The 12,036-nt window shown below is 33.2% G+C and overlaps 1 protein-coding gene across 2 annotated transcripts in view; it reads right to left on the bottom strand.

Moving 5' to 3' along the window:
* UBE2W (ubiquitin conjugating enzyme E2 W) overlaps positions 1-12,036 on the bottom strand; it is a 157,640-nt gene that overhangs the window by 123,005 nt on the left and 22,599 nt on the right. For both annotated transcript variants that reach the window (XM_051970046.1, XM_051970045.1), the window contains exon 2: positions 62-153. In XM_051970046.1, coding sequence (XP_051826006.1) covers positions 62-153 — 92 coding nt within the window. The remainder of the gene's footprint in view (positions 1-61; positions 154-12,036) is intronic.

The raw sequence follows: 12,036 nt of genomic DNA, 5'->3' as shown, positions 1-12,036 counted from the left end.
AATTAACATGTCTACTAAAAATAGTGTTATCAAATAAGTGTTTTAAAAATAAAATACTTACTGTGTAATTGAATTCTGAACACTCTTTTCATTCAAAGTCATTCCTGGAGGAGGGTCATTTTGCAAAGCCAATAATTCTTTTTGCAGTCGTTTCTAGAAAAAAATCAATAGTATTTCAAGTTCTGCATAATCTTTTGTTGTATTACAAAAGAAATTATATTTCCTACAGAAAAAGATCTGAACGGAATATTTATTTAAATGTTCTCCTAATTCATACTTTCCCTCCATTCATGTCCCTTGAATCTATATTGCTATATCCAATTGCTAAAAATTCCACTGCTTTCTTTCTTAACACTGCTACCACCTTGGTGCAGGCTCTTGTCACTGGATTATTTTGATAGCTTATTGATTGGTTAGCCTGAAGCAGGTTTCTCCTCACTCCATTAAAATCGGTCCTCCATTCAGGTATCAACACAATGTAAAGAGCAAGTCTAAGCATGCCACACCTCTACTCAAACTCCAGTTGTATCTCAATCCCTTCCAGATCACATATAACAGCCTCTGGCATTTACAGTCCTTCATAACCATCTGCCCCCTTTCCAAATTTCTTACATTTCATAAATCTCTCTCACATACACACACAGACCAGACTCCCTGCTATTCCTCACACATGACACCATCTCCAAACTGTAGGTATTTTCAGCAACCAGCTCTCAGACCTGTAATGCTCTCATCTCTTGCCTCCTGGTTTCTTTCTATCAAGTCTCAGCTAAACTTCCACCTTCTAAAGAAAGTCCTTTCCAATTCTGTAATGTTCTTCTCTAAAATAGAACATTTTCTGGGAGCAGGTTTCTTGGGGGGCTTCCGGAAGCAGCCTTCGTTTCAGTTCAGTTCAGCCAGGAGTTAAAGTCCAAATCCTTTATTGTCTCTTTCCAAATCTTGTCTCCTTCCTTGGGCCCGGTTAGTTTTCTTAGAGGCTTAAATCTCTCCTTGGTTCCGAGAGCTCCTTTGCCTCTGCCAGCTTCAGCCTCCAGCTAGCACAAAGGTGGAAGAGGGAATGAATCTGTCTCCTCCTCCTAGAGCTTCTAGGTGGCTTTTGTGTCTGGCCCTGAGAGCTTCTTGCTTATATGCTGTACACTGAGTATACATGAATCATTATATTACAATCATTATAATACTATATATTACCATTATTTGTTGTAGGATTAAATCAGTGCTAAACTAGATTTAATTCCTCAATTCCACTTACTTAGCACCTTGTAAGAATTCTAACACAATTCCCTTACTACTACCTTCCCTCTGTTGATTATTGCTAATTTATCCTGTATATAATTTGCACAGAGTTGTTTACATGTCTCTTTTCATTAGGCTATAAACTACTTGCAAAGAGGAGCTGTTTTACTTTTCTTTGTATGCCCAGTGCGTAGCAAAGTGCCTGGCATATAACTGACTCAGTATTTCCCAATACCTTTTCTTCCAACCTTTCAAGGGATTGCTAAATTCCATAAGACTAATTGATCCTATTAAATGGCCTCTGATTGCTAAGATTAAGAATTCCATACCTCTTTTAAAAGTTTTCCTATCTTCTCACTTATTGTCAGGTATCATTCTATCAATGGCCAGATTATCTGCCTCCATCAGCCTCTCCTCATTTGTATAATTCATTGATTCTAATCAGTGGGTTTAAGAAACTAGCTAATCAAGTTAATTAAAATAGGTGATAACTTCCTCTCTTCTTTGAAGAAGTAGAAAACTATGGGTATAGAATACTACATATAAAATCAGATTTAGTTAATCTGAATTAATATTAGTTTTGCCCAATATTTTTTCTTTTTTCCTTTCTGTTAGAAGAGATGTCACTCTAGGGGAAAGATAAATTGGAAAAAGTAGTTGATTTTAAAAAAACCAATAATTTTTTTAAACTTCAGAAAATTAACTATAGATAATCTTTGAATAAAAAACATCTATAGGGCTCTGCTATTTAAGTAAAACATTAACTTTAGTATGTGGATTTTTTTTTCATGAATCTAATGCCAGTACTCTAATCCAGGAGGAAAAGAGAGTAAAAGTGTTTAATTTATCTAGCATGACCTATGTCAATCTTTTATTTGTTCTCAGACTAACCAGAAGAAGAACCCTCGAGAGTAGGGGCCATGATACAAAAAACTACAACAAGCAATATAAAGAACTCCAACAGCTTCACTAAATCTATATTCCCCACTCCTTTCCTACCTCACACTCCACACCAAGGACTTATCTTAATCTGATAAAAAGTTACTTAGATTGTAGAAGGAATTGTTCTGTCCAATTTGCATTTTCTAACCCTCTAAACTCAAGACTTTTTCTTAACTATTTTTGATATGAACCTGAAATATATGGTATATAATTCACTACTTTAGGTAAACAATATAGTAAACGTAATTATTTTTTCTTATGGATTTAAGAGACCAAGGATGAGACCAAGATATATACTTTAAAGGAAAGTAATTTTAAATTTTTAGAATTCTGAACTTGAGCATCAAATATTAGCATTTCAATATACAAAATGAAACAAAAAAAAAGTCTGATCTACTGGCTTTCCTTCTGCTATTTTCTATCCATTAAAAAAAAAGTTTCAATACCATTCCCCATTTACTTAAAAAAAAAAAAAATCTGGTAATTCTATTGGTTAATCCTGATCTCACACTCCCCAAATTCTCCCTCGTTTCTAGAAAAGGAAACCCCTTGTTTCAAATACACAGTCAAGTAAAACAAATCCTCAGATTGGCCATTGCAAAATGTATCTCTTTCACCAAGAGTTCATCTCTCCTTAGATAGAAAACAATAGCAGCATATATTTGTATAGCATTTTAAGGTTTGCAAATTATATTACATTTCTCATTTGATGCTCACAGCAATCCCGTGAGATAAACATTTTATGGATGAGACAGAAAAATTAATGACTTGTCCATAATAACATAAAACAGAAGCCCAACATTCTTATGAAAATGTCATATTATAAATATGTATACAAATATTGGATTTAATATATATTTTAACATATTTAACATGTATTGAACAACCTGCCACTTAGAGGAGGGGTGAGGGGAAAAAGAGGATAATTTGGAACAGAAGGCTTTGCAAGGGTCAATGTTGAAAAATTACCCATGCATATGTTTTGTAAATAAAAAGCTTTAATAATCATAAAAGAAAATGTCAATCTATTTAACAAATAAAATAACTCTACTCTGATAAACATTTCTAGTTGAATTTCTTTTGTTTCCTGCTTAAGGGCAGCCAACCCTCAGCTATCTCCTTTCTTTTTTTTACTTTTAAAAAATAAGAAAGCAAAACTGAAAGCCCTAATTCAGAATGAATAAGAATGTTATCCAGCTTCTATAACCAATTTTCTTCCCTCTAACTCATGCAAAGAATTAATAACATCAATCAGATTAATGAAGCACAAACCTAAAGAGAAATTTCTCCCTAGCTAAATATGACATGTGTTTTAATAGTCTATAAGGTAGAATAATGAGATAACAGTGCTGAGTCAAGTGGAAGAAATTCCAAAAGATCCTTACCTTCTAGATTCGGCTAGGTTATTAACAAAGATGGCAATAAAGTTATTATTTAGGCAGAGGAGCTTAAATAATATTCAATTTTAGCTTCTTCTTTGGTAATTTTGTAATTAACTAAGCAAAACTGAAGTTTGAAACTAAAAAGAATATAAATTCCACAGTAGTTCCCTCTTTCTGAGTTTGAATCATCACACGCTTTAACATACCACTAGACCTATATCATTCTTTCTCTCTAGTTTATTTTTAATTAATTTTTTCTATCAAAAATCAACTTTGTCTTCTTCCTAGGAGGAAAGAAGGGAGGGAGGGAGGAAGGGAGGAAGGAAGAAAAAAGAGAGAGAAATCGTCTGTTACAATAAGGCAAAGTAAAGCAAAACAAATTTTCTTCACTAGCCATGTCAAAAAAAAAAAAAAGAAAAGAAAAGAAAAAAGACATTCTGCAAGGAGTCTTTTCCTTCTCTGTAAGGAGGTGGATGGAATACTGCATCATTAGCTCTCAGGAATCAGTATTATATACTTATCATGTTGCTAAGTGTTAATTAAAAATTTTGCCTTCACAATATTTTTGTCCTATAAATTGTTCTCCTGGTTCTGTTCTCACTTTTTCACTTTCACTTTAAACAAGTGTCCCATGTTTTCCTGAAACTTATACCTTCACTATTTTTTCCCCTAATTTATCTTTACTTCATGAAATATTTCTCAATTATATGTAAAAAAAAAAAAACAAAAACCCAAACCTTTTAAAATACTTGGAAAAAAAATTTTAGGTTGTGCAAGACAAATATGGAAATATGTTTTAAAGGACTGCACATGTTTAACCTATAACAGACTGCTTGCTGTCTTGGGAAGCAGAGGAAAAACTGGAACACAAAGTCTTACAAAAATGAATGTTGAAAAGTATCTTTACACGTATTTGGAAAAATAAAATACTATTGAGAAAAAAAAAAAGAAAAAAAATTTGAGTTGTGCAAATTATTTCCTTCATCTCTCCTTGAGAGGCAAGCAGTTTGATACTATTTATATATGTGAAGTCAGGCAAAATATAATTCTGTATTAGCCATTATTAACCATATTATATTTCCATAAAGAAAACACAGATCCATCCCCCCCCCCAAAAAAAAAAAACAACAAGAAAAATAAAGTACTTCAATCTGCATTCAGAATTTATCAATATCTTCTCTAGAGGTGGACAGCATTTTTCATCACAAGTTCTTTGGAACTGTCTAGAGTCATTGTATTGTTGAGAATAGCTAAGTCTTCCACAGTTGCTTTTTGTACAATACAGTACAATTTGTATTGTGCAATACAAATACTAAGTCCTCCTAATTCTGCTCATTTTGCATCCGTTCATATAAGCCTTCACAGGTTTTTCTGAAATCATCCTGCTCAAAATTAAGACAATTCTCAGGTACTACTCCACACTTCTTAGATTGGCTAAGATGACAGAAAAAAGATGATAAATGCTAGAGGGGATGTGGGAAAACTGGGACCCTTATACATTGCTGGTGGAGTTGTGAACTGATCTACCATTCTGGAAAGCAATTTGGGAACCATGCTCAAAGAGTTATCAAACTGTGCCTACCCTTTGATCCAGCATTGTCTCTACTGATCCAGCATTGGGTCTATATCCCAAAGAGATCATAAAAAAGGGAAAAGGATTTTAACGTGTGCAAAAATGTTTGTGGCAGTCCTTTTTATAGTGGCAAGGAATTGGAAGCTGAGTGGATACCCATCAGTTGGAGAATGGCTGAATAAATTATGGTATATGAACGTTATGGAATATTATTGTTCTATAAGAAATGACCAACAAGATGATTTCAAACAAGCTTGGAGAGACTTACGTGAACTGTGCTAAGTGAGAACAAAGGGAACATTGGGCACAAGAGCAGGATTATAAAATGATCAGTTCTGCTGGGTGTGGCTCTTTTCAACATCGAGGTGATTCAGATCAGTCCCAATGGACTTGTGATCTGTATCCACAGAGAAGACTATGGAGACTGAGTGTGGATCACAACTTTTTTCACTTTTTTTTTTTTATTGTTGCTTGTTTGCATTTTGTTTTCTCTTTTTTTTTTCTTTTTTTGATGGGATTTTTCTTGTGCAACATGATAATTGTGGAAACATATAGAAAAATTAGACATGTCTAATATATATTGAATTACTTGCTGTTCAGGGAATAGGTGGGAGAAAAGGAGGCAAAAAATTTTGGAACACTGTTTTGCAAAGGTGAATGCTGAAATTATCTATGTATATGTTTTGAAAATAAAAGGCTTTAATAAAAAAAAATTTTAGTTGGAAAAAAAAATCATCCTGCTCATTATTTCTTATAGCACAATAGTATTCTATCACAATCATATACCACAATTTGTTCAGCCATCTTCAAATTTGATCAGCATTCTCTTGGTTTCTAATTCTTTGCCATTACATAAAAGAGCTGCTATAAATATTTTTGTATGTATATGATCTTTTCCTTTTTCTCTGACCTCTTTGGGATATAATTCTAGTAATAGTATTGCTAGATCAAAAGGTGAATAAGTTTATAATAAGCCTTTGGGCACAGTTCCAAATTGCTCTCCAACCAAATTGGACCAATTTGTTTATTTCTCTTCCACTTTTGTCATTTTCCTTTTTTGTCAAATTAACCAATTTGAGAGAGGTGAAGTGCTCCTTTGGAGCTGTATTAATTTACTTTTTTCCAATAAATAGTAATTTAGAATACTTATTCATATGACTATAAATAATTTTGATTTCATCTTCTGAAAACTGGCTGTTCATATCTTTTGACCATTTATCATTTGGGGAATGACTCATTATTATAAATTTTACTCAGTCTCTTTGATTTTCTCACTTTATTTTTCTTGCTTTTAAAAAAATATGGCTAATATGGAAATGTTTTGAATGATTTCATGTTATAATTGATACATTGCTTGCCTTTTCAGTGGGCTTGGGAGGGAGGAAAAAATTTGGAACTCATTTTAAAAAGAAATAATTACCCCTCCCCCCTTTTTTAAAGACATCTATTGCCAAGTAATGCATCCAATTCAAATTCCATTATCTGGTTGTTTTGAAAGCCCTCAATTCAAATTTGCTTTCTTTTACTCTATAATAAAAACTGTGTATTTCAGTGATACTAATTTTAATATTAATACCCTTACTATAATAAATGTCCATTCCTACCTTTGCTGACTGTATCCCAATCATCCAGAATGTCCCCCTTATTTCTCTTCCATGATTTACATCCTATTCCTTTAAGGAATGTCTCTTCCATCTATGAATTATATCATGATTTATAATCATGGAATTTTAAAGTTAGAATATATTATTTATCTCATTAATTACAATGGCTATTTTATACCTTTCTTGCCTCCTCAAGCTTCCCATTATATTCCTTGTCCCCATTCTCTCAACTGAGAACTTCATTTTATACTTTACCAAATATCAATAATTCCCTCTTTCCTTCTCTTCTCCTCACTTAAAATATTTTCTCTGATTATTTCTCCCTTTACTTATCTCAAAACAAACAAAAAAAATGGGGGTATATGAGGGGAGACTGCCTCCTTGCCAAGACAAAGCTATTATTTTACACTTTTAATTCCATCCATTCCCATGTTCTCCAGCAGATTGCTCCATCTTCCTCACTCTCTTTCTAATCTTCAAATTCTTCTTGGTATCCTATCATTCTTGACCATTCTTCAGCTTCTTATACTACTTTCTCCTGATTCTTCTGCTCTCACCTAATCACTTTTCCTGTCTCTTCTGGTGGATCTTCATCCAGGTCACATCCAGAGAGGGAAGGGAATAAGCATTTATTAAGTACTGTGTGCTAGACACTGTACTAATATTTAAAAATATTTTCTTGATTCTCACAACAACTCTATGAGGTAGATAGTTATCCCTATTTTACAGTTGAAGAAACTAAAGCAGACTAAGTGACTTGCCCAAAGATGCACAACTGGGAAATGCCTGAGAATCAATTTGAACTCAAATTCTTCCAGATTTCAAACCCAGAGCTCTCTCCACTGTGCCATCTTGCTTTCTTACTCACTCTGTACTATTCCCTCCACCACTAAGGCACTTTCCTGTGTTCTTTTGTTGCTATACTATCTTGCTCAATTTCATTAGCTCCCACTGGTTTACTTATCTCCATTTATAAGATTCCTAGATCTATATAGCCAGCTCTGTTCTCTCTTCTGCACTAGTCGTCTTCCATCACTACTGCCTACTGAATACCTTGAACTGGATGTCCCCTACACATGTCAGGCTAAACATGACCAACACAGAAGTCAGAACAAAGCTTCTCAATCCTTGCCCTCTCAAAGGCTAGGGTACCAATCACAGACTCAAAATCTTGGCAGAACTCAACTTTTCACTTTAACTCAGTCCAAATATCCAACCTGATAACCACTCTTGTTCATTTCTACTCTTTATAACATCTCTTATATATGCACCTTTCTTTCCATTCAAACAGCTATTAACTTTGTATAAATATACATTATCACCTCAAGGTCAGATCATTCCAACATTCTTTTAATTGGCTTCTATGCCTCAATTCTCTTTATTCCAATTTATTCTCCACTAAGCTGCCAGACTGACTTTCTTAAAATACAGGTCTGATTGACCATGTCACTTCTTACTCCAATCTAGTGGCTCCCTATTATCTTGAAGATCAAATATAAAATTCTTTATAAAACTCTTCGCAACCTGGCTCCTTCCTACCTTTTAAAATTTCATTATACTTTATTATTGCTTTCCTCCCCATCCCACACAAGGAGAGACTTCCCTCTGAGATTATTTCCAATTACATTGAAATATATCTTCTATGTTACATAGTTATTTGCATGTTCTCTCTCCCACTAGAATGTGAGTTCCTTGAGAGTCAGGACTATTTTTCCCCTTCTCTGTATCACAGAGCTTGGCACAGTGCTTAATACATATTAAGTGCTTATTTATTGTTGACTAGGCAATCTTAGAGATCTAATTCAACACTGTCATGTTAGAGATGAGTAAATTGAAATCTTTTCTAATTGTTCTATTAAATAACTTGTTCAAGTTCATAAATAGTTAACATCTCCAAATTTTTTATTTCTCTAATTACATCATAAAGCTTTTTTTTTTTGATACAGTCTGTGTTTAAGAACATAGAAAGCTTGAAGCAAAAACTCAGAAAAATTAATAGGATAGGGAACAAAGCAGAAACAATCTGTCCTCCCCTTTCTCCTCCCCAGGATTTTTGACAGAAACAATCATACTATTGAATTTTTCTAGTCTACACATCAATATGTCCCAAAACAAATTATACATAATATATCTTTTATTGCTCAACAAAAAGCTACTTTAGATCAACGATACAAACACACATACTCTCTCTCTCTCTCTCTTTCAGGGGGAAACTACAATAATTCTTTTCTTGCCCCATTTTTCTCAGTTTTAACACAACTTCAGAAGTTCTTATACAAAGATTCTTATACTACCAGAATGACTCAAACTGTACAAGTATAGAATGGATAAATCATTTGCAGAGCTCAGGATTTGTTTGTTTTTTTTTTTTGCTTTTCACTGTATCTGTGCCTGCTCAAAAATTCTTTGCTTCTACTGCTGACAGACTGAGTAGCATGTGAAAAAGATAAAGGGTTATCAGGGATTTCAGTGAATCATTGTTACCGCAAAAAGCTAATGAGAGCTTGGGTTATTTAGCAAGCACTCTTTGAAAAGACACTCTACGACTTACACATGCTGTGACTTTTGAAGAAACTAGTTATAAATTCAACTTCTATATCCCAACCCAGAAAACATCTTCAACCATTTTTTGAGGTCTATTTCAGGTAAGTTCGTTTAATGAGTTTCAACTTCTTCCCAAAACAAAGTCTTCTTTTAAAAACTAATATGGGGGGGGGGGGGAATCTCTTAAAAAACAAAAATGAGCATCACACAAGTTCACAGAAAGGCACAAGGTGAGTGTTAAGTAGGCTGCCATACATAACAAATAAGGAACTTTGAAAAAGTGGAATACAGGGTGTTAGGCAAATAAATCAAAAACATTTTTAAAATATAGGCTGGCCCTACATGACAAGTGGTGATAATAAGTGGAGAGACTGGATACTCTAGTAGTATCTTGATGCCAAAGCAAAGTGAAGACCCTTAGGATATCAAGTGGAGCTGAAATGAATTTAGGAGAAGACATGAACAAGATTTGTATGGGACAGGCAGACATTGATGAGTTACAACTTCCCTCATTAGAAGAAACATTCAAATCAATTACATGGATTTTTACAAGTAATGTTGGTAATGCAGTAGAAAGAACACAGGGCTATGATTCAGATCTGGGTTACAATCTCAATTTTACCACAAAACATACCAGACAAGTAATAAACTCTCTAACAGTAAGAAAGTTGGAATAGGTGATCTTATATATCAGCTCGTAAGTGTGAAGACTCAAATTAACTCTCAAAAACCACATATCAAGTCTTACCATATATCATTCATGTCTTATTCTAAATGTTCTTTTCCTATCTTGAAAAATAGTTAAAATACAATTATAAAACAATTATAAGCTATTTCTTCCTCATTTCAGTTATTCAACAAGATACTAGGGATACAAAAACAAAGAAAAGTAACCCCTATTCTAAAGGAGCTCACTTAACTGCAGCATCTGAGAAAGTAGAAGAAATAATGAAGGGGAAAAGGGCAATTTTTTTTTTTTACTTCTGTTTAAGAACTATCTGGAAATTATAGTATTAAGAAGCATTTTAAAAGATATTATTACAATATCTGATTATTTGATAATACTGATCAATTTAAAACAATTGTATTTTCATCCCAATCTTATTTTTTTTTAATTTTAATAGCTTTTTATTTACAAGTTATATGCATGGGTAATTTTACAGCATTAACAATTCCCAAACCTTATCCTAATCTTATTTCAAAGGCATAGATGGTTCATACACTGTAGCCTACAATAAATACAACAGTTTAAAAACAACACTCACAAAAAACACAATTATGTAAATGAAATGAATGCTAAAAGCCAAATCTAAGACACTAACAATCAATCTTGTTTCCTATATAACAGATAAAAAAAAGTGCACCTCTTCTCACTGATAAAAGCTCTCATATGTACCAAAATATTTATGGCAACACTTTTTATGACAGCAAAATATAAGAAAAAAAAGTATATGCTCTTGATTAGGGAATAGCTAAACAAATTGTGATACTTGAATGCAATATGCTATTAATTATTCTGTAAGAAATGATATATTCTAACTATGGAGAATAAAAAGATTTCTAAGAGTTAATATAGAGCAAGGAAAATAACACACACTATATAAACAGAAAAAGCCACAATCAAAAGTGAATGCTGCAAAATTACTAAGAACAAATAAGGCTTAAGAGAGATGAGAAGGCACTCCCATATCACTTTTTCGCTGGTATCACTCCTGTATCACTTTTGAGAAGTACACAGGCATGGACTGTATTTTATGATTTAAAAAAATAAAAGTATTGACCAATTTTGGTTTTTCTCTTCTATTTCCTTTTCTTTAAAAATATTTATCATATGGGATATTCGGAAAAATGTTGATGATATAAAGGCATCAATAAAAAATTAAATTACTCTTCTCTTTAAAGAGAAAGAGTACCGTTAAATGTGGTCATTCCTTTTGTTGGTTACATAAATATTTTTCTTTTTAACAAACAGAAAGTTCAATATTTGGAGGGGATGGAGAGAGATATATCTGGAAATGACTGATAAAAACCAAAATACCACTAAACCTTATTTTAGATGGAAGGAAGAAAGGAAAGGAAGGAGAGAAAGAGGGAGGGAGGGAAATAGAAAAGAAAACAGCACAAATACACCTTATAATAGTTGTAGCTAGCCATTCTCCAAATGATAAATGGCAAAGGATATAAACAGATAATTTTCAGACAAGTTAAAACCATTTATTAGTCATATGAAAAATGCTCTAAATCACTACTGATTAGAGAAATGCAAATTAAGATAACTCTGAGATACCACTTCACACCTCTCAGATTGGCTAAGATGACAGGAAAAGACATTGATAAATACTGAAGGGGATGTGGCATATTGAGACACCAATGTATTCTTAGTGGAGATGTGAAGTTATCCAACCATTCTGGAGAGCAATCTGGAACTATGCCTAAAGGGCTATCAAACTGTGCATATCCTTTGATGTAGCAATGTCTCTACTGAGCTTGTATCCAAAGAGAGCATAAAAAAAGGAAAAAGGACCCATATGTGCTAAAATCTTTGTAGCAACCAACTTTGTGTAGTGGCAAGGAACTGGAAAATGAATGGATGCCCATCAGTTGAAGAATGGCTGAATAAGTTATGGTACATGAATGTAACAGAATATTTACTGTTCTATAAGAGATGATCAACAGGATGATTTCAGAAAGGCTTGGAGAGAACTGATGCTAACTGAAATGAGTAGAGACAAGAAAACATCATGTACAGCAACAAGAT

The sequence above is a fragment of the Antechinus flavipes genome, chromosome 1, assembly GCF_016432865.1.
Source record: "Antechinus flavipes isolate AdamAnt ecotype Samford, QLD, Australia chromosome 1, AdamAnt_v2, whole genome shotgun sequence".
In the NCBI taxonomy this organism is placed as follows: domain Eukaryota; kingdom Metazoa; phylum Chordata; class Mammalia; order Dasyuromorphia; family Dasyuridae; genus Antechinus; species Antechinus flavipes.
Note: the sequence above shows the minus strand (reverse complement) of the source record. Positions and strands in the feature narration are given on the sequence as shown.